This window comes from Podarcis muralis, chromosome 14 (assembly GCF_964188315.1).
Source record: "Podarcis muralis chromosome 14, rPodMur119.hap1.1, whole genome shotgun sequence".
Taxonomy (NCBI): domain Eukaryota; kingdom Metazoa; phylum Chordata; class Lepidosauria; order Squamata; family Lacertidae; genus Podarcis; species Podarcis muralis.
The window spans coordinates 49,884,040-49,906,455 of record NC_135668.1 but is presented as its reverse complement, the minus strand read 5'-3'; the positions used below and the strand labels follow the sequence as shown (position 1 = coordinate 49,906,455).

At 46.8% G+C, this 22,416-nt stretch overlaps 1 protein-coding gene across 1 annotated transcript; it reads right to left on the bottom strand.

Annotated features, from left to right (window-relative positions):
* Nucleotides 1-609: 609 nt before the first annotated feature.
* Nucleotides 610-20,442, bottom strand: COPS3 (COP9 signalosome subunit 3). The gene is made up of 12 exons (XM_028705781.2): nucleotides 20,263-20,442; nucleotides 11,525-11,654; nucleotides 11,147-11,259; nucleotides 11,002-11,051; nucleotides 9,476-9,568; nucleotides 6,403-6,582; nucleotides 4,779-4,919; nucleotides 3,982-4,155; nucleotides 3,593-3,679; nucleotides 2,625-2,738; nucleotides 1,410-1,490; nucleotides 610-919 (listed from the first exon to the last, which is right to left on the bottom strand). Exons 1-12 carry the CDS (start codon nucleotides 20,315-20,317, stop codon nucleotides 866-868), a joined length of 1,272 nt encoding a protein of 423 aa, XP_028561614.1. The 5' UTR covers nucleotides 20,318-20,442; the 3' UTR covers nucleotides 610-865.
* Nucleotides 20,443-22,416: the final 1,974 nt, after the last annotated feature.

Here is a 22,416-nt window from a genome sequence, read left to right as displayed (position 1 = left end):
TTTAAGAGAGATGCCCTAGAATGTACTGGGTGCTGCAGGACCACAACAGCACCTCCTCTCTAGCTTTTGATCAAGCCAGGTAGGGCTGGAATAAGCAAGTGGTCGTGATGGGAGAAGCCCAGCTGAGAGGCTGAGAAGGGGAAGCAGCAGGTGGAGCCAGTGGCTGTTAGCCAGGCAGAAGTTTCTGTTCATGGTGGGCAGTTCACAGGCTCCCTTATCAAAAGGTCTAGCACGAGGCCAGCTTCTCTGCTTTAGAAATGGGAGAGGCAGGTACAATCTGGGAGAATATTCTCCATTCATCCCTTGCCAGTCAGATTTGAGGAGTCTTTAATCTAGTAATAGCTACCACCAAGTAAAGGTATGTACCAGTTTAATTAGGCGCGCACACGGGGGGGGGGGAGAATAAACCATTCCCCCTCCCTTAATAATAAGCTATCCTGCTTATATACAAAGTTCATTCAGAAAGGTTGTATTTCAAACAAATGAGGCAAAAAAAAAAAAAAATGCTTTTAGAGCAACTAGCCCTGTCTTGTTCCCTGAAGAAGCAACATAAAACTTCTTGAATGTCTCATGGAGGAAAAGAAGGGCCATTATGAAAACAAAGCCATGTAAAACAAAAAGTAAATTATTTAATGCAATAACGATGTTAACCTCAAGATAAATCCACAACAGAATGAGATTTTTCCTTTCCTTGCAGAGAATATTTGGGGAATCACACAGTACTGAGAAGACATCATTTTAATTTTGCTCAATGTCCAAGCGAAACAGTTCTTTCTTTTTTTAACACTCTGATCCTAAAGGTGGTTCTTTTGTTTTTTTCTGTTTTTTGTTGCTCTATGACAGAGTAGCAAGTAAAATGTGATTTTCAAGAATAACTGGATGGTTTGCTTCCTGATTCATCTTCCTGGGAGCCCATACTCTGTCAAGGAAAGGGAAAAGTTGTTAGTACCTACTTCCAAAACACAGGCAATAAGAAAAAGTACAGGCCACATTCGCACCATACATTTAAAGCACTATGATACAACATTAAACAGTCACAGCTTCCCCCAAAGATCCTGAGAGCTGTAGCAGTTTGTGAAAGATGCTGAGAGTTGTTAGGAGACTCCTGTTCCCCTCAGAGAGCTACAATTCCCAGAGTAGTTTAACAATCAACGCCTCTTTCCCTCTTCCCCATGTGATTTTTCTAAACATTGGAAATTACTCTAAAGCCATTTCTTGGCTCATGTTTCAGTCAGGTAAAAAGAGCTGTAATTTGGGGGTGACAAAGAGAAACGTGTCCTTGTGAATCCAGCAACTGCATATTCCCGCATTGCAGAGGGCTGGACTAGTTGGTCCTCAATGTCTCTCCCAAGTCTACAATTCTATGATTCTATGAAAAAGGCCAAACAGAGCTGAGTCCTGCCACTTACCTTCTGCACAAACTGAGGGTTCACAGTGATCTCCTGATCCATGGCTTTCAGTCTCTCATCAAGCTCTATACATTTCAGCATCTGGGGAGAGTCAGATTATACAGGACAGTCACAGTTTGTTAGCTTCATCATCCACATTGAAGCCCTATGGTCAGACGTGTGTCAGAATTCCCAGGCACCACATATATAACCTGCTTGCCAGAATCTTGGAATCCATCCCAGTAACCACTTTGAACTCTTTATCCTCTCCGTTGCCATTCGCTTCAAGACTGCTGCTGTACAGATTTGGGTATTGTTACAAATACGCGTTTGTTGCTAAGAACCCAGGCATCCGGGGCAGGGCAGCAAGGAAGAAGAGAACATTGAATGCGTTTTCACTGGGCCGGTCAAGGTAACCACCAGGAAGTTACCGCTGCCCAAAGCCACAATCAATACTGAAATGCAGCGACCAAGGGAAAGGAAGGAATTTGGCCCATCCCCTCAGCTGTTTCTATGGCAGGAACAGACAGAAGGTGGAAGAGGATCTGTTGAAAGGTGTCTGGGTGGTCTGCAGGAGGGTTCCTTGATGCCCAGTGGTTTAACTGCAGCAATCTGCACCAGGACCCCAGCCACTATTTTGCACTTGGCTCAGTGATTGATTCGCAGCTTAGAGGACTGCCATCTTATGAACACACACCTGGAAGCAAGGCCTATGAAACTCAGGGCGACTTATTGGAGAGTAAACATGCAGAGATTTTTCAGCAGCGCCATTTAAATTAGCTCTCTCTCCCTCTTATATCCAAAATACTAGAATCTTGCCTTTCAACTTCATAAGCAGCATCGGTTTAAGTGCCTGCTTTCCATAAATTCACTGCCTGAATACATCCCAAGGGCTTTAACTGGGAGGCTGGAAGATTCTGGGGGTGGGCTCTGTCCATACAGGAGAAAGAGGAGGGTGGGGACAGAATGAACTATGCTGGTTCAGACTTCCTGGCAGGAGGGCGGGCGGGAATGATTTTCAATGATCTCCTGTGAGTTAAATCAGAACACCTCCCAGAAAATTCGAAAGCTGGCACAGCAGTGACTAGAACCAGCTCTGGGTTGTGCTAGCTATTTGCATGCTTTTTTTAAAGAATTAATAGGGAATTCATAATGTGCCACAGAGCTTGCTGTTCTACTGACTCATTCTGCTGCTCATGGCAACCATAACCGAGGTGAAAATGAAGGGTTATTTACCTCCTGATCGATATTGTGAAGCATAGCTGGATTGTTGTACTTTTCAGGGTTGTCATGGAAACATACCATACCATCCTTCTGGTTAATACTTGCAAAGATTTCGCCATCTTCTATCTGAAATAACAAGATTTTAGTGTTTTATGATTTGGGTGCTGTTCCTGTTTCATCTTGCCTCTGCCATCCCACCCAGAAGACCCTCCAACTGCCTGTATTTCCTGCTTCTTAACTAACAGCAAAACCTCCAAGAAAGGAAGTCCTCCCCATCGCATAACCAGGAATGTGTGGTCTAATAATAATAATAATAATAATAATAATAATAATAATAATAATAAAGTAAAATTTAAAAAACACCCTTGTTTTGACATGAAGATCAATACGTTTTGATTTGTGCTATCATAATATCATAATAACTTTGCCTATCCTGGTAAATTAAGTTGTTAGGAATATTCATTATCATCCTATTGTGCTGGTTAATGTTGACTACTTGCAGTGACCTCCAGTTACTTTTCCCCCCTATATATTTTTTTTAATTTTCTGTTTAACATTTTAGAATATTCATTTAAGCAATCTTAAAATGTCAATGACTTCCCTTCTTCTCTTTCCATGGTTCATTTTGCATGACATAAATCCCTGCATATTTTAGATAAACTAAACCATTCAGTATTCCATTATTACATCCATCAAAACTTATTTACACTGTTGACTTTATCTTAATGCTGCCCACATTTTCAAATAAGCACAATTCTCCTCCCTATATTCAATAAACATTTTCCAATCTTATTTAAACATATGTTCTTCTTGTTCTCTTACTCTGTATATGTTAGGTCCAGAAGTTTTGCATATTCCATATGATCTTTAGTTTCAATTGTTTGCAATTAGCCTGATCGCTACTGAAAGCAATATATGCAGAAAAGGGACGTTCAACTAAATCCAACTTGACATTTCGTTCAAAAAGCAACATTCCTTACCATATGAAGGACATATTTTTCTGCTTCCTGAGGCCCCGATAGCTGCACTCTACTTGCCATGTCTTGTAACGACAGTGTTAAAAATGTCTGAAATCCAGAAGCAGAGCAGATTCATTAGAGATTTCTGCAAACTCTGACCAACTCCCATGGGGGACTAGCATCCTGTACAGCACACCCAGGACCACCCTGAAAGCCTGCAAAAGGGCAGAAGCCAGGATAATCAGAAGCCAGGTGTGTGATGCTGTCGGCAGGTAACATTTTAGACTTTATGAAAGCACCCATGAGAACCAGACAAGCAATTTTGCCAGGTGGCAAAATACCCTCAGTTAAGACACACCTGCATAATGTTCCCAAGGACTCATAAGAATACAGCAGAGTGGATGACTCACCTTAGTTAGCCTCTGAATGTTCTTTTTATAGAGAGATGACAAGCACTGCTTCACCAAACCCATATTATTATCCCTGGTGAAGGTCTCGCTGTGCTTATTCACCAGATTCCGTAGCTCCGAGGGCTTATTGGTTGCATACACTTGCGCTAATTCATGGTAGGCGTTGCTAAGTGGCTGTGATGAGAAAGCAAAATAAGACTTTTTCAAATGCAGAGAAGGGCAACTCAAAACACCAATGAGGACCCCCATTGGGAGCTACTCATCTCAAGAGTTGTCTTATCCCAACACAAAGCACTGGTCTCTTTAGCCCAGTACTGCCTGCTCTGGCTGGAAGCAGCTCTCCAAGGGCCCAGGATTTCCCCACCTCTGCTACCCAAAATCATTGTTAGCTGGGGATGCCAGGGATTGAATAGAGGACCTGGACGGCAAAGGTTATGCACCACTACTGAGCAACACCTCTTCTCCTTATAACCTGGAATGAGTCTGCTATTCCCAAAAATCTCCTGTTCTTTTGTTTTTTCCTAAAAGCAGGAGAGAAAACAGACAACTCCAACTGCACAGCTTTGCCCATTCATTTTATTAATTCCAATTATTACTTTTACTAATGCTCAATTTTAAATAGCAAGTTTTGATTTTGATGCCTGTTCCTGTAAAATCCATTTTCTGCTTTAATTTTTTCCACTTTTTTTGCACTGCTATGGCCCAAGAACTACTGCAATTAAAGTTCTCCTCCTCCTCCATCACAGTTTTGCCTTAAAAAATAACAATGCACCAGTACAGGGTTTCTGGAGTCTTACCTTAACGAACCTGCCCACTATCTGGGAGGTATACTTCGGCAGTTGCTGCACTTTGCCAAGTAGTATCAATGAAACTAGGATATACTTTTTATAGGATTCCAACATAATATGACTGACTGCCATGGCAGGAGTTGTTATAGCCTGTAAAAGAAAAGAAAAATGAAGGGAGCATATGAAAATCACCAGAAACAAACACACACAGAGAGAGGGGCTGCATTTGCATGCAGTCCTAATCCGTGAGCCATGGTCAAGCAGATTATCCTGTGCACATGCAGAAAAAGCTCTCCCCCGTTGCTCCTTGTGTACTCCAGTAGAGAAACAAACTTCTGTTTCCTTCCAAACAAACCACAATCCTAAATCAATGCTTGCTCTTGGGTTCCCAAACATTTTCTCGGAAGAAACAAGGAATGGTATATATGGGAACGGCTTGGTCACTTCCCTTTGTTCCTTCCCTTTTATAGCTGTATACAGTGGTGCCTCGCAAGACGAAATTAATTCGTTCCGCGAGTTTTGTCGTCTTGTGATTTTTTTCGTCTTGCGAAGCACGGTGTCGGGAAAGTTTTGGAAAAGCTTCAAAAATCACCAAAGTCTTTAAAAACCTCAAAAAAGGCTACCACACCGCGTGCTATGAGTTGCTCCTCGAAGTCAAGTCGCAACTGTATTAACGGTGTTAAGAAAAAGGAAACAAACTTGCAAGACGTTTCCATCTTGCGAAGCAAGCCCATAGGGAAAATCGTCTTGCGAAGCAGCTCAAAAAACCCATTCGTCTAGCAAGTTTTTTGTCTTGCAAGGCATTCGTCTTGCGAGGTACCACTGTACTAGGTGTGGGGAACCTCAGCTGCAGGGGACAAATGCAGCCCCAAAGCCTGTCCATCTGGCCTTTGGAACTCTCCCCCGGACCACGTCCCTGTTTTGCACCCTGGGTGATTTTGCCCAGCTGGGATACGTTCCCTGAACTCTGATCAGGCCTCTTGCTTGACTGGATGGAGAGAGGGGTGTGTGTGTGCGTGCGCAGAAACAAGCCTATTGTACTCAAGGTAACATTTACATCCATTGTTCCGCCCACTTTTGCCTCTGTCACTGACCTGTGGCCCTCGCAAGATCACTCAGAAGGGGATATGCCCTCAGACTGAAATAGGTCCCCCTCCCCCAATACTGTATATCAATCCATTTGTTAGGCAGAAGCGTCAGTTAAAGGGAACACTGTTAGGATATAGTTTCATTCCACCTTAAAAGGCTCAGGCATGACTGTTGTGTATCACATGCCTGTTTACGTCCAGCACAGTCTGCTGGGAACTTCCGTTGTATGTTGCTTTTGCTGGACACGAAGGGAAGCAGACATGTTTTTTCCTTTGTTCCTGAACTATGCTGAATCACAGCACAGACTTGCTAACGGCCTATACTGTTATGGGTGCGAAGAATTGTCTCCAGGTGAGGATAGGTTTTGTAAGTGGAGGAAGTCTTCTTTTGCATTATTTGCAGGCTCTTGCTGCAACCAGAAATGACTGGGGAAATCTAGTAGCTTCTGATGCGCCTATCAACAGAGCTGTTACAGACTGAAGTTGACCCCTCCTGAGGCACAGAGAGCTCTCCTTCAACACATGGGTGAGGCGGGGGAAGTTACCTGCTCATAGAAGTACAGTGCTCTTTCAAAGTTCTTCAGCCCAGTGTATATCATTCCACCATAGTAGTAGTAACATAGAAAGTGCTTTGCATCGTAAGCCCCATTCTCCTTACAAATATCCATCATGTCCACATCTAGATACGGAAGGGCAGGTTTAAAGCATTTTGCTAACAAACAGAGCTGAAACAAAACAGACCAGAGTTACCAAAAAAGCAAACCAACCAGCCACTTTCACACGCTGCCTTTGTTCAAATCCAATCTTTCCTGCTTTAAGAACAGAGCTTTAATCACAAGTCGTGGCAAAATGCTAACAGAATTACATTATGAAACCTCACGAGAGAACGAGATGCTGGGAGTCTCAGCCCCGTTGAGTGAAATAACCCTAATAATTTGGACTCCTGAGAAATATGGACCATTGCATTGGCAGTCAGGAGAGAGTGAGATTAGGGCAGTGATGGCCAAACTTGGCCCTCCAGCTGTTTTGGGACTACAATTCCCATCATCCCTGACCACTGGTCCTGTTAGCTAAGGATGATGGGAGTTGTAGTCCCAAAACAGCTGGGGGGCCAAGTTTGGCCATGACTGGATTAGGGGGTGGTCACAACTGCATTTACAAAACATGCAAATGGCTTCATCAGGATGCTTGAATAACTCTTTCAAAAAACTGGGTTAATGTAGGTTTACTAGAACTTTTGACTGCCTTCCCACTATTATTCATGCCTTTGCTAAAGCACGTTAACTGTTGCACACCGAACCACTCAAGGTTATGCATGTCATACAAAGGTGCGTTAAGCGTTGTTTGTTTCTATTTGGTACTTTTCTGGTTAGGCTTTATGTTTGTTTAAAGCATGGCATTACAGATCCTCTAACAGCTTGTCTCATCTCTGGAGCCAGACTGAAATGCTCTGGTTATCTCCTGCTTGGATTACTGCAATGCGCTCTACGTGGGGCTACCTTTGAAGGTGACCCGGAAACTACAACTAATCCAGAACGCGGCAGCTAGACTGGTGACTGGGAGCGGCCGCAGAGACCACATAACACCGGTCTTGAAAGACCTAGATTGGCTCCCCGTACGTTTTCAAACACAATTCAAAGTGTTGGTGCTGACCTTGAAAGCCCTAAATGGCCTCAGTCCAGTATATCTGAAGGAGCATCTCCACCCCCATCGTTCTGCCTGGACACTGAGGTCCAGCACCGAGGGCCTTCTGGCGGTTCCCTCACTGCAAGAAGCCAAGTTACAGGGAACCAGGCAGAGGGCCTTCTCGGCAGTGGCGCCTTCCCTGTGGAACACCCTCGCACCAGATGTCAAAGAGAACAACAACTACCAGGCTTTTAGAAGACATCTGAAGGCAGCCCTGTTTCGGGAAGCTTTTAATGTTTGATGTATTATAGTATTTTAATATTCTTTTGGAAGCCGCCCAGAGTGGCTGGGGAGGCCCAGCCAGATGGGCGGGGTATAAATAATAAATTATTATTATTATTATTATTATTATTATTATTATTATTATTATTATTATTAGTGACTTGATGCCAATTCACACAATTACCTGGAGTCGCAAGGCTACTGTCGGCACAAAGTATCTGGAATACCTTATTGCTGTAAACAACTTTATCTATTCCCGGGGTTGAGTCAAAAGATAAACTGGGAGATGCCATGTCAGTGTTGACCAACTGCCCACTATGAACAGCTAGCTTTGTAAGGAACTCTGCAGGGCTGCAGGAAAAGTCGCTGTGACTCAGAAGTTCTGCAGCAGCACAGCAAGCAGCAGACATACTTGATGAGCCTTTACTTTGGTTTCAAGCTACCGTATTTTTCGCTCTATTACACGCACCAGACCATAACACGCATGTAGTTTTTAGAGGAGGAAAACAAGAAAAAAAATTCTAAACGAAACAGTGGATGTATGATTTTTGTGCCTCATGCTGTGGCCACAGACATGTGATCTGATGGTGAGTTTGGGGTAGCCCAATTCAAAAATCCTGAGGATCCATGCTTTGTAACCACGTTTTAAGTGGGGAGGGAAGGGAAAGCACTCAAGGGACAAGGAACACGCGTGGGGTGTGTGGAGAAGGATGCTGCTAATAATGCAGGCGAGGGGTTTAAGGGGAGAAGGAGCTCGCGTGGGGTGTGTGGAGAAGGAGCTTTTCTGCAAGCTGAGCGGGGAGGAGGGACGGAAAGAGCACTGTTGCTTTAAAGGAGCCAACCGGACAGCAGCCGCTCACAGCAGGGTAAGCAGCTCCTCTCCTCTCCCACTTTGCTCCTTCTCTTCTCTCCCTCTTTGCTGCTTTACACAGCTAATGGCGAATCCCCTGCAATCCAAGTCCTGCTCATGTGCTCAAACCTATCCAGTCTATTCTGCGTAATTTCCCCCTCTCCCTCATCCTATGCCCTCTTGTCCCCTGCTCAAGCAGCCAGCGGATCAGGGGAGACGCTGGGAGACATGCATTTCCCCCTCTCCCTCATCCCGTGCCCTCCCGTCCCCAGCGCGCTCAAGCAGCCAGCGGATCAGCTGAGACACTGGGAGACATGCATTTCCCCCTCTCCCTCATCCCGTGCCCTCCCGTCCCCAGCGCGCTCAAGCAGCCAGCGGATCAGCTGAGACGCTGGGGACGCGTAATTTCCCCCTCTCCCTCATCCCATGCTCTCCTGTCCCCGGCGCGCAGCCTCATTGCTCCATTTAGAGAGCGCGCAGACCTTTGCTAGCTGAGGCTGCAGCAGCTGTTGCTGGCTACGCAACGCTTTTAAAAGCGCCTGCTGGCTTTGAATTGCCTGCCTCCTTCCGGCTCGCTATGGCTCCCGTCTATCCCTCCTCCCGTGTAAGTGGCTGCTGCCCGCTTTGCTGCCATGCCTCTCCTTCCCTCCCTTCTCCCCGGCTCCTCCGTAGGTCGCTTTAAAGCATTTTCCCTTACTTTCTAGGAGCAAAAAAGTGCGTGTTATGGAGCGAAAATTATGGTATTCACTGGAATATACATGGCTGGAAGGGATCGTGAGGATGTTTTGCTGAAGCTTCCTGCACTGTGAGCACCCATGAAGCAGAACCACTCAGCCTGTTAGTCTTCCGGATTCCCTTACCTGGCAAAGATCTGCATGTATTGAGGTCAGCTGGTTGGTGTTCATCTGCATCTTGTCTATGGCTTGCCTGAGAATGCCAATTCCTCGCAGGGGCTGTCGGAAAGGTAACAGGTCTCCGTTAGGGAAGCCTCCCCAAGGGACCCTAGCAGCAGCACTTATAAACGAAAAGCCACCGACAACTGACTTTAATCTAATACATAACATTTCTCTACCGCTTACATTCAAAAGAAATCTTGCAGCAGATCACAAAAGGAAAACAAAGGTTCAAATCATTTAAAACAGAGAAACAAGCATCACTGATAAAAGAGCAAAAGGAAACAGAGTAAATTATCAGGGAGGGCCCGAGAATGAGTCATTTCAGTGGTGGCCCCACTTCTATGGAACACTCTTCCCAGGGAGGCACACCTGGTGCCATCACTAGCAATTTTTAGGTGGCAGGCGAAAACACTCTCATTCACCCAAGTAAGGTAAAGGGTAAAGGTACCCCTGCCCGTACGGGCCAGTCTTGTCAGACTCTAGGGTTGTGCGCTCATCTCACTCTAGAGGCCGGGAGCCAGCGCTGTCCGCAGACACTTCCGGGTCACGTGGCCAGCGTGACGAAGCTGCTCTGGCGAACCGGCACCAGAGCAGCACACGGAACGCCATTTACCTTCCCGCTATAAAGCGGTACCTATTTATCTACTTGCACTTAGGGGTGCTTTCGAACTGCTAGGTGGGCAGGAGCTGGGACCGAATGACGGGAGCTCACCCCGCCGCGGGGATTCAAACCGCCGACCATGCGATCGGCAAGTCCTAGGCGCTGAGGTTTTACCCACAGCGCCACCCGCGTCCCTTTTCACCCAAGTATTGGATGTTAATTTTAGCAGGGTAGGATGTGTGTGTGTATGTATTTTAGGCTCTTCGATCCTTGGTTCCCCCCCAATAATTTGTACTGGTTTTCCAATATTACCCCAATATTACCCCAATTATACAAATACCAATTAATTCTGTTTTAATGTTCATTTTTTGTAAGTCACGCTGATTTTCATTTTTGAAAGAAAAGCAACGGTAAATAAAGTTTTTACTAAATGGCAGAGGCACCAATTCGTTAGTGTCTCCCCCCCCCCCAAAAGGAGCAGGGCACCCCAGAGGGTAGGCACTACCATGAAGAAGGCCCCTCTCTCTACTGGTGCCAGATGACACTCAACAGGTTGGAATGCGATCTGCAAGGCCTCCTTTGATGATGCCAGTGATCTACCAGGCCCAGTGATCTAACATGGCAAGGTGGTTCTGCTGTATCCCAGGCATTGGAAGGGCTGGGAAACATACTGCTGGTCCCAGGGTCAGCATAAAAATACCTCCTCTAGTCTGAAAACAGCAAAGTTATATTGTGCAACATACTCCAAAGAAGTGAACAGAGACATACCAACAGAAAAGAGAAAAGGTTCAGAATTAGTGCATGAGGAAGGGCAAAATTTAATTGGCCAGAAAACACATACTAGCCCAGCACCCTAAAGAGAATCTGGAGCATGTTTGGGCTTGTTTACCTGCTTCCGCTCCACAAGGGCATTGGTTAACTGGTGACACAGGCCAGCAACTAGAGACAACAAAACAAGAAAAAGAAAGAGTGAGCAGCCCCACAAAGGGAACACATCAAACGTGGCAAGATGCAAGGCTGCCGAAGTAACTCACAAGTGTCTGTTGCGTATCGAATGTGTTCCCCATTACAAGTGCTGATAAAAAGCTGGACCTGCGAGAATAACGTTTCGAAGTCAGGGACGCTGGGCATGGAAAACTTCACGAACCTGAAAACGAAGAGAGAACCCACGTTTTAACAGGAGCTCTCACGTGAAAATGGGCACAGCTCTTAAAAGCTGCCAGAATGCAGAATAGGACTGCTCCAAAGGCAATGAACCATTGCTTCAATCTGCACATTCTAACATTTCTTGCAATGGAAGCAGAGTAATCTGCAACCTTCATGAATAAAAATGTAAAAACTCGCATACAGCAAGTCCGTACACCCTTTCAAACCTTCAATTCAAAAATTTCAAATGAAGGAAAGTAACTTACAAGACTGCAAGAACCCCTAAGGAGTGTTCTTGAACATCCAGGGCACCGAGCACTGTATCCAGGTGAGAGAGGTTTTTTGCTAGCAGTTCTCCACTTTTGTTGATCAGTTCACAAAGCTGAGTCATTTGCCCTGGAACAAGAAAAAGGGGCTGTTACATTTCAGCTCAATAAAAGTATATAAAGCAAAGGCTCCCTGTCGCACCTTTATGTACCCTCTGAGTTTGCACCAAGTGCAAGGACATAGGAGGCTCCCTTGCACCAAGTCAGACCTTTGGCTCACCTTGGTCAGTACTTCTGACACTGACTGGCAGCATCTCTCCAAGATTTCAGAGAGAAGCCCTGCCCAGTCCTACCTGGGGAAATCAGGGAGTGAACCAGGGACCTTCTGCATGAAATGGAAATATGATCAGCCATGGAAATATGATCAGCACCATTATCTTGGCCAATGAGTGAGAAGACAATGCTTCACATGTATCCTTTCTCCTCTGTGAGCTATACTAGAGGGGAAGGACACACCTATCTTTGAAGCACTGCTGTTACGATCTAGGAAATGAAAAAAGGGGCAGAGAAGAGAAGGGCATGTGTGTGCTGCAAATGAACCTTAGCTATATTTTGAGCTGAACCTGTTTGCACTGATTGGCTCTTCATAACTACTTTTGGAGTGGTGAAAAGCCTCTTACGGAAGAAGAGAGATATATTCCAACTCTACAATTCTATGACGGAATACAATGGAATAATGGAAGGCAATGGGTGCCTTCTAGAGAGAGAGAGAGAGAGAGAGAGGTGTTTTAACAGGTGCTGCAGATAAAACTGATTGCCTCCTTTGCTATTATAGTGGTGCCCCGCAAGACGAATGCCTCGCAAGACGAAAAACCCGCTAGACGAAAGGGTTTTCCGTTGCGGAGGCACTTCGCAAGACGAATTTCCCTATGGGCTTGCTTCGCAAGATGAAAACGTATTGCGAGTCTCACCATTTCCCCCCGCTCCCCCCCTTTTTCAAAGCCGCTAAGCCGTTAATAGCCTTTTAACAGCTTAGCCACTAAGCCTTTAATAGCCGCTAAGCCGCTAAATCGCTAATAGCGCTAATCCGCTTAGCTGCTAATGGGGTTGCTTCGCAAGACGAAAAAACCGCTAGATGAAGAGAATCGCGGAACGGATTCTTTTCGTCTTGCAAAGCACCACTGTATTCTGCAGACACCAGGTGAACCCCTCTACCACTGCCCCCAGCCGAAACTAAATTAGTGCCCCTCCTACTCAACACCATCGACAACAACCCATCACGACACCATACAGAACTTGAGCTCAGAGCTCCGGGTAAGGAAGTGCAAGAGAACGGGGTGCTACAGACCATCTCCCCACCTCCAGTTCACACGACGCTTGAGAATCCACTGTCATAAGGTGTGGCAATCACCACTAGCTGGAAGGCAGCTTGGGAAACAAGGATTAGAGTCCAGTGGTTCTCAGCCTTGGGTCCCCAGATGTTTTTGGCCTACAACTCCCATGATCCCTAGCTCACAGGACCAGTGGTCAGGGATGGTGGGAGTTGTAGGCCAAAAATATCTGGGCACCCAAGGTTGGGAAAGGCAAACTGTATTTTTAAATTGTCCAGCAAATTGGAAGCTCCCAAAGTTAAGTGCAGCATGAGAATGCAACAGGGACAGCCAACTTGGTGCCTTCCAGATGTGCTGGCTGGGACTGATGGGGTTTGGAGTCCAACAAGATCTGGAGAGCATCATATTAGATATCCCTAGTCTCCAAGCTTTAAATAAGCAAGAGCATGAGTTTGTGGGAGTTTAAGTAGATTCTAATATAATCTGAATTATGCTTCACTTTTGTAGAGGGTTTAATTTTCAGATTGAAAGAGCTGGAATTTGAGGGAAGAGACTGAAAATCCCGAGGCACATGAAATACCATGGACAGCACCACAGCTGAAATCCTAGGCCAGCTAGTGAAAAAATAATACAAGTCTTTCCTCAAACCTTAGATGAAGCATTTATATAGAGCAGGCTGGGCAAAAGTAGATTTGGATTTAGCATCAGATATCTGGGTGATGTGCAGCAGCCCAGCAAGGGCTTCTGACTGCCAGTCATTTTAACAATGACAACAACTGAAAGCCTCTGTCACTGGCTTCTAAAATGAAGGAAAGTTGGAGTGGGGGATGAGGAGGGGATTTTTATGTGACAAGGTTGACAGCTGGTAACAAAACAAATTATTGGGGTATGCGTGTATTCAAGTGGAGGTCTGTGCACTCAGCTACAGTACTATGCAAAAATCTGGCTCTAGTTAGTGGATCTCAGGGATCTAGGAAAAAATAGATCCTTCAAGCCTGACATTTTCCCCTCCATAATGCAAAAAAAAATGTACGGTACAATGTTGCTTATATATTTAAATAAAGAAAATGTGAATCCTCCAAGAAAACTGAGCTTTTTAAAAAAAGCATGCAAATGCTTTCACACCTGGATTCCTAGGAGTACGAAAATTTTTTTACAGCTCTGAGCACATCTATTGCAGGTACACAAAGCTGTGCTCCAAATTCAAAACTAACGATCACAAATACGAAATATTACTTTGGCTCAGTCAAAAGTGACTAGGAGCAAAATTAGAAAGCATGAGTGCTAGTTATTTTTAAAGAACATAGACAACCTTAAAGCTTCCCTTTGTTCCAATTAACAGTCCCAAACAAGATACATGTTACTGCATGCAGAATCTTTAAGTGGTAGCTGGCGTGGGGTTGGGGGTCCTGCAAGACATATAGCTGTGCTAAAGATTAAAAAACCTACATTAGGTTCTACAGAACACTGTGAAGCTATTCTAATGATTCAAACAGGTCTGACCCCCCCCCCCCTCAAATTACCATCTCTTCACTAGGACGCTTTTTCCCCAACTGCTTTGCAAAGTGCATAGAAGTTATCATTAAACACAATGCATATTTCAGAGACTGGCAAGATTTTTAAAAATTATGTGTATGCAGAGTATAACCTGAGTTTAAACAATTTTGGGGAGATTAATCTTAACTTCTACAGTATGCATAAGACACTCAGTGTTTCTCATTCACACATAAGCTTTACTAGTTAGATCAACACTACGAAGCCCTCATCAGCAGAAGAGTCACATGCACAAGACGCCCCATAACCTTCGACTGCAAGGTTTGGGTACGAATCAGAGAACAGAATGGCAGCATAAATTGTATCTTTTTTGTAAGACATATACTCCTTCCTCTCTGAAAGATGAACCATTATTTAGACTAGTGATGGCTAATTTCTGGCATTCCAAATGCTTCTGGCTACAATTCCCATCATCCCTGACCACTGGGCAAGCTGGGAAGGGGCTGATGTGAGTTGAGATTCCACCAACATCTGGAGGGCTGCAGGTTCCCTGCTCTACACTGCTGTTTAAAAACAACCACACCAGTAAAACATAGCGCACAAAACGTTTGAAAGACGTGCTCCCCAACACTTCTCACCCCTCCCCAACATGCTGGCACCCCTTTTCCAATTGCCACAAAGTTCAATGCAAAATGTCAGCCTGTGTCTGAAAAGAACTTGCAGGATTATTCACTTCGGATCCCTGATTAACCCTGAAAATCCCCTATAGACATTGAGCCTTTGTTCCTATGCATGTAACACTGCCCATCTTATCTCTGGAAACCCTGACTTAACAAATGCTGAGCAGATGCAGCAAGATGTTTCGAAGAGTGAGCAAGAACAGAGCTGTGCTGAGATAGGGCTGGCTTGTTTTGGTAGCATCTATTCCCTTCCTTCCTTCCTTCCTTCCTTTTATTTGTATGCTGCTTTCCTACAAAAATATGCTCAAAGTGGCTTAACAACACAGAAAACAGGAATACATTTCAAACAAACTATACAAAAATAATTTTATAATAACATAGCAAAACAACAGCAGTAAAAAAAAAAAAAGATAGTGAAAATATCAAGGGAGTGTCACAGTTTCACCTTAGTGCTAGAAACTTCCTTGTCTGCGGACATAAACCTTCAAATAAAACTTAAAGGCTCTCCTGGCAGGGTTTTCCTAATGCTCTGTCAACATGGTATAACTCTGGCAAGATGGCCATTCACGTCTTGCCCCCATTCATTCTTCCCCTTGTGCCTTGAAGCCTTGCTCTGAATGGTTCCATCTCTCCCCTCCCCCCAACAACTTCAAAGCCTTCCTCAAAAGCCATCACCTCAAGGCTTGTAGCTCAAAATCAAACCTAAGGATTAGTAACTACTCACACTTGCTACCCTCATCTCTCTAAGATTCCTTTTCTACTGTCAAAAAGTAGACTAAGCTCCTTGTTGGCTAGGAATCTGTCCTTTTTAATGTTATTCTTCAAAGCCCCGGGACACAGGTGGCGCTGTGGGTTAAAGCCTCAGCACCTAGGACTTGCCGATCAAAAGGTCGGCGGTTCGAATCCCTGCGGCAGGGTGCGCTCCCGTTGCTCGGTCCCAGCGCCTTCCAACCTAGCAGTTCGAAAGCACTCCCGGGTGCAAGTAGATAAATAGGGACCGCTTACTAGCGGGAAGGTAAACGGCGTTTCCGTGTGTGGCTCTGGCTCGCCAGATGCAGCTTCGTCACGCTGGCCACGTGACCCGGAAGTGTCTGCGGACAGCGCTGGCCCCCGGCCTATAGAGTGAGATGGGCGCACAACCCTAGAGTCTGGCAAGACTGGCCCGTACGGGCAGGGGTACCTTTACCTTCAAAGCCCCAGTAACAATGGTAGTTATTTATTTGAATCCATTTATTGACACCCCACTCAACCCCGCAGGAACTCAAGGTGACATATAGGTGAAAATATGAATAGCTAAAAACATAGGGGGAAAACAATAATTAGTAGTAGTAGTAGTAATTACTGTTAGTAGTAATAGTAGTAGCTGTCACAGCCCCCTGGTGCAAGGCACTAAAAGAAAACTTCTCCATCTTTAGGGAAGCTTTTAATGCTTAACAGGCTATTGTATTTTAATATTTTGTTAGAAGCCGCCCAGTGGCTGGGGAAACACAGCCAGGTTGGCAGGGTACAAATGATTAATAATAATAATAATAATAATAATAAACCTAGTTTTAGCATTTATATCCCTCTTAACCCTCAAGGAGCTCAGGGCTGCACACATTATCACAGTCTTGTATTTAAGCATTAGCTTGATAACCATATCCAAAAAGGAATTCCATGCAGATGAATAAGGTGGTTGATGAAGGAAGGATGCAGGGTTCCATTGCTCTTCTGCACCTAAGATATACACCAAGCACCCGGCACAGAAACAGCAGGCTGCTGCAGAACAGACAGCACACTCCATCCCTTTTTAGTGATTCCAGCAAGCTGGTAGAAATGTTTTGCAGACAGTAACATTGGTAGGCTTGTTTGAAGGCTGCATTATTGTCGCAGGAGCATCATAAGAACGTAACACCAAGCAGATTGGAGCAAAGGCACATCTAGCCCAGCATCCCACAGCGGCCAGCAACATGGGTTGGTGAGCCTCCGCAAAACCCACAAGCAGGACATGAGAAGAACATAAGGCGAACCGGATGGATCAGGCCAATGGCTCATCTAGTCCAGCATCCTGTTCCCACAGTGGCTGACCTGATGTCCGAGGGAAGCCTGCAAGATGGACCTGAATGCAATCGCACTCTCCTGAGCTGCAATTCTCAGCAACTGGTATTTGGAAGTATGACATGTGACAGTGGTAGTACAACACACCCATTGTGGCTAGTAGCCACTGATCGCCTTGTCCTCAATGAATGTGTTTCATCCTCTTTTAAAGTCATCCAAGTTGGGGGCCACCACTGCCTCCTGCAGAAGCAAATTCCAGTTTAACTGCACTGTGTGAAGGAGGACCTTCTTTTATCTGTCCTGAATCTTCCAACATTCAGCTTCGTTAGATGTTCACAAGTTCTTCTTTTTTTTAAACATACATTTTATTAATCTAGATGTTCATAAGTTCTAGCATTGAGTGACGGAGAAAAACCTCTCTCTTCCCACTTTCTTGATAAACTACTATGTTACCTCTTGTCTTTGATCTGAACTAAAAAGTCCCAAATGCTGCAACCTTTTCTCATAGGAGAATTGGTAGCCACCACGGCCTCCCGTGGGAACCGATTTCCATAGTTTTAACTAAGTGCTGCGTAAGAGGTCCTTGCTTTTATCTGTTGTGAGGAACAATGGAGGGAGTTGGGTGTGTTTAGCCTGGGTAAGAGGAGACTGAGAGGAGTTATGAAAGGCAGCTTCCAGTATCTAAAGGGTTGGGACATGGAAGATAATAATAATTTATTATTTGTACCCCACCCATCTCACTGGGTTTCCCCAGCCACTCTGGGTGGCTTCCAACAAAGATTAAAAATACATTAAAATGTCACACATTAAAAACTTCCCTGAACAGAGCTACCTTCAGACGTCTTCTAAATGTCAGGTAGTTGTTTATCTCTTTGACATCTGATGGGAGGGCGTTCCACAGGGCGGGCGCCACTACCAAGAAGGCCCTCTGCCTGGTTCCCTGTAACCTCATTTCTCGCAGTGAGGGAACCGCCAGAAGGCCCTCGGAGCTGGACCTCAGTGTCTGGACAGAACGATGGGGGTGGAGACGCTCCTTCAGGTATACTGGGCCGAGGGCATTTAGGGCTTTAAAGGTAAACATGAACACTTTGAATTGTGTTCGGAAACGTACTGGGAGCCAATGTAGGTCTTTCAGGACCAGTGTTATGTGGTCTTGGCGGCCACATAACAAGATGGAGCAAGCTTGTTTTCTCTTGCTCCAGAGCATAAGACCTGAACAAGTGGCTTGAAGATACAAGAAAGGAGATTCTGACTTAAAATCAGAAAGAACATTCTGACACTAAGAGCTGTTTGGAAGTGGAACAGACTCCTGCGAGAGGTGGTGGGTCCTTCTTCCTTGGGGGTTTTTAAACAGAGGCTGGATGGCCATCTGTCATGGATGCTTTTGTTAAGATTACTGCATTGCAGGGGGTTGGACTTGATGACCCTCAGGGTCCCTCCCAACTCTGCATTTCTATAATTCCACCATTCACCAATGTTGGAAGATTTATGTCAGATAAAGATTGTCAAGCAGCGCATAGTTGAACTGTAACTCTCCCACATTGGCTATGACCACCAACCTGCATGGCTTTGAAAGACAAATACCTGTATACAAATTCACGGAGGACAAGGCTACTCGTCTTGGTGGCTAATCTTTGCCTCCACAGTTGGAGGCGGCAATGCTTCTGAATATCCGTTGCTGGAAAATGCTCTTGTGCTCAGGTCCTGCGTGTTGGTTTCCCCGCAGGCAAATGTGCATTGACTGTGAAAGTAAGATGCCGGGCGAGATGGGCCACTGGCCTGATCCACAAGGGCTCTTCTCATCTTCTTAGGCTCACTAGTTCAGTGTTTCCCAACCGGTGTTCCGCGGCACACTACTGTGCCGTGAGACATCGGCTGGTGTGCCGTGGGAGGGAGGCGGGCGAGTCGGGCGGCGAGACGCGGGGCGGCGGCGGCGAGCAGCGGCTGCCCAGCGCGGGGCTCTCGCCGTCTGCCTGCCTGGCTGCCTGCCTGACGCGCAAACCCCCGGCGCAGGCGCCCCGCTTGTTGACACGGGAGGGGAGGGGGGAGAGGAAACGCTGCTGGTGTCGCTGCTCCTCGGCGGCGGCTCCTCCTCTCAGCCCGCCCTGCCTATATTTGCACCAATCCCCGCCCACTAAAGCATTCGCGCCTCCCAATGGGAAGCCTTGCCGGGCGGCGGGTGCTGCTGCCTGAGAGTTCTGAAGCCAAGCCCACTTTCCCAGAGACTGGCGGTTCTGAGGGATCCAGGGCAGGGCCGGCGCGCGCGCGCTTCTTGCTGCCCGGGCGCTTGCTCTAATCCCGCCTTCCCTGGGAGGGAGGGATGGCGGTGGCCGCGAGCGTCCGGGGTGGGGCGCGCGCTGGCTCTCCCTGGCGGCCCCCGTGCCTGGCGTTCTATCAGTGCGCCTCCTCTCTCTTTCCCCACCCATCCTCCACGTGCTGCGCTCTAACCCGGAGTTAGAAGCAAATTAGAACACGCCCCCCGTGTGTGGTGTGTTTTTTGTGCTGCTCCTCTTTTTTTAGGGCTTTTTGGCGGCTTTTGGGACGGCGTCGAGGGGTGGCCGCCTCAGCTGCCGCCGTCCCTCAGTCCCTCGCTCTGCTGCCTCCTCCCACCCCGGCAAGGGGGAGGGAAAAAACTTTCACTTTTGTGCGTCCCTCCCGGCGTGACGCTGCGCGCTGACGTCACGGGGCGGGGCTTTAATGGTGGTGTGCCGCGAGATTTTTTTCCGGTAAACAGGTGTGCCGTTGCCCAAAAACGTTTGGGAAACACTGCACTAGTTGTCCACGAGTTCCAGCGCTAACCATCCCTAAACCTCTTCCCCCACCGCCTTTACAACATGCGTCGGATCTGTACCCCCCCCCAAAAAAAAATCCCTTGCACGAGGCAAACGTTAAAGGGGTTAATTCTAAAACGCCCCGCGGGGGACACGCGAAAAGGGGGAGCCGCGCCCGTTCCCCCCCCCCGAAGGCAGCCAGGGGGCTTCTTTCCCCGACACCCACCACCACCACCCAGGGGCGGGATTCGAACCCACGTCCCCCTCCACGGCCACCGCCGCCTCCCACCAGGCCGCTTTCGCTCTGGCCATTCACGTGCGGGGTTGGGGGCCGAGGAGAGCCGGAGCCGCCCGGCGGGTCCCCGCGCTTGACACCCCGCCAGCCACCCGGCCTCGCCCCCTCAGCCCGGGTCCCCGGCGGTCACCTTGGGCCGAGAGCTGCCGGACGCTGTTGACGAACTGCTCCAAGGCGGACGCCATCTTGGCGGCTCGCGGGAGGCCGCGGCGGGAGAGCAGCGAGGCGGGGGAGACGGAGCGGGCCCCGCGCCGGGGAAGGAGGGGGAGGGGGCGGGAGGAGGAGAGGAAGTCGCCTCTTCTCCCTCCTGAGGCAGCGTCTCCTCCCGCGCAGGGCCAATCAGACGCCGCTTCGGAGGGCCGCGGGGGCGGAGCTCCCCGGGCGTCATTGCCGGCGCCGGCGCGCGCGCCTAAGCAAGGGCGTTGCCATGGGAACCGCCGCTCCAGGCCCTCAACCCGGAAGCGGCCTTCCCCGGTGTAAACAGAGGCAGCCGCCAACTGTCACTCGCGCTCTCGACTCGGTAGCTGCTCCAATGGGACCGGGGAAGGGTGGCTTCTTTAGCCTGGCACCGCAACCCGCCTTGTCTGCTTTCAAATTGTCGTCATGGAGAAGCACCCAGCCCGTAGTAAACTGCTTTAACTCTCTCCCAGATAATACATTTAGGTGGCCACAATGCCCTCTGCAGCTTTCTACCCTGTCCGGCAGACAAAAACATAGTAAGAATGCAGCGACAACCCAGCCTGGGTGCTAAGGGTCAGGGTGACGTCAGACGCGGTGTGATGTCACACAGAGTACTTCACGCAACTCAGAAGCACATTGCATCTTCCGGTTATGGCTGCTTATCACTTCACTGCTAATCACTTCACTATCACATCATCGTATCATCATCATTGTTTTGTTGCTGTTTGCACAGTTACATAAGCAAAAAGAACAAAAGATCCTTGTGGTAATTTAAAGATCAACACATTTTAATTTATTTATTTAGGTGCATTTGTACCCTACTCTTGGGCCAAAGAAAGCACAGCCAATTGCATAAAAATCAGTTATAAACAAGACAGTCCCTGCCTGCAGCCTTAGAATCTAAAAAAAAAAAAATCCACATTACAAAAGGGAAAATGGATAAGGAGGAAAGAGGAAGAAAGCAAACTCGGGCAACCTTTATTAAATAGTAGTTCTCATAATGACTGACTTGCAGAGAAACGGCTCAGGGGCAGGAGGTGCCTAATGGCATAAATTTCCATGGACTGGAGAATCCACTTCATCAGATATTTTAGATCAGGCTTGCACAACCTCGGCCCTCCAGAAGTTTTTTAGACTACAATTCCCATCATCCCTGACCACTGGTCCTGCTAGCTAGGGATCATGATGAGAGTTGTAGGCCAAAAACATCTGGAGGGCCGAGGTTGAGGAAGCCTGCTTTAGATAAAGCAGACTAAAATCCACAAAGAGGACACAGAGTTCCTGTTTTCTGCTGAGCATGGCACTTTTGTGTGCCAACTTTCTACTGAGGATTCTAATTTCCTTGCCAATAGGGCAGTAATTATTTGGGAGACACAAAGCAACCCACCTCAGCTCAGAACCAGCTCTTTCAATGCTGCTTCTGGAAACTTCTAAAAATGACATTTGCTTTTGAGAAATGCATTTCAGGCGCCAATGTTAAGAGATCCCATTTGAGAGAGAGAAATCAGTTGTTGTGCTGTGAGCAGCACGATACCAGGAAATACTAAGAAGAGATGAGCTCATCCTTCACTTGATATTCCCAGTGTGGACATCAGGGGCCGATGTATATCCAGTCTGTACCTAATAATGGAACAGCACTTCAAGTTCAGGGTGGTTTTTTTTGGCAAAGCTGTATCTCTTTTGCCAGTGACCTCTTCTCACCATCATCTCATGTCTTATGCTGCAGAAAACCATATATGTTCATATGGCGAATAGCTGTTCTGAGTAAACAAAAATAGTGTATTGTAACCCACATATTATAAACAGGTGATGTAAATGAGGCCTACTTCAATCTGCAGTCTGTTATGCTTCCAGAAACGTTGAGGAGGAAATGGGATTCACTCAAGAAGCAGTAAGGATCGAGTTCTGGGCTACAGTACAGAATAAGTGTGATAATTATGTTCTAGGAGATGTTTTGTAAAAAAATGGCTTTCACCAGTGCTTTCATCTTTCTTGAAAAAGAGGTGCTGGTGTAGGAGGGCAAAGCCTCATAAGGCTACACTGGAACTCACCATGAAAGCTTCCCTTGTTCTCTTATACAGTGGTACCTCGGGTTAAGAACTTA

Coding starts and splice junctions, on each gene's coding strand:
- COPS3 (XM_028705781.2), bottom strand. CDS start 20,317: ATGGCGTCCGCCTTGGAGCAGTTCGTCAACAGCGTCCGGCAGCTCTCG. Junction 11,052..11,146: donor TCGATACGCAACAGACACTT/GTGAGTTACTTC, acceptor TGTTGTCTCTAG/TTGCTGGCCTGTGTCACCAG. Junction 3,680..3,981: donor ACATTCAGAGGCTAACTAAG/GTGAGTCATCCA, acceptor TCTGGATTTCAG/ACATTTTTAACACTGTCGTT.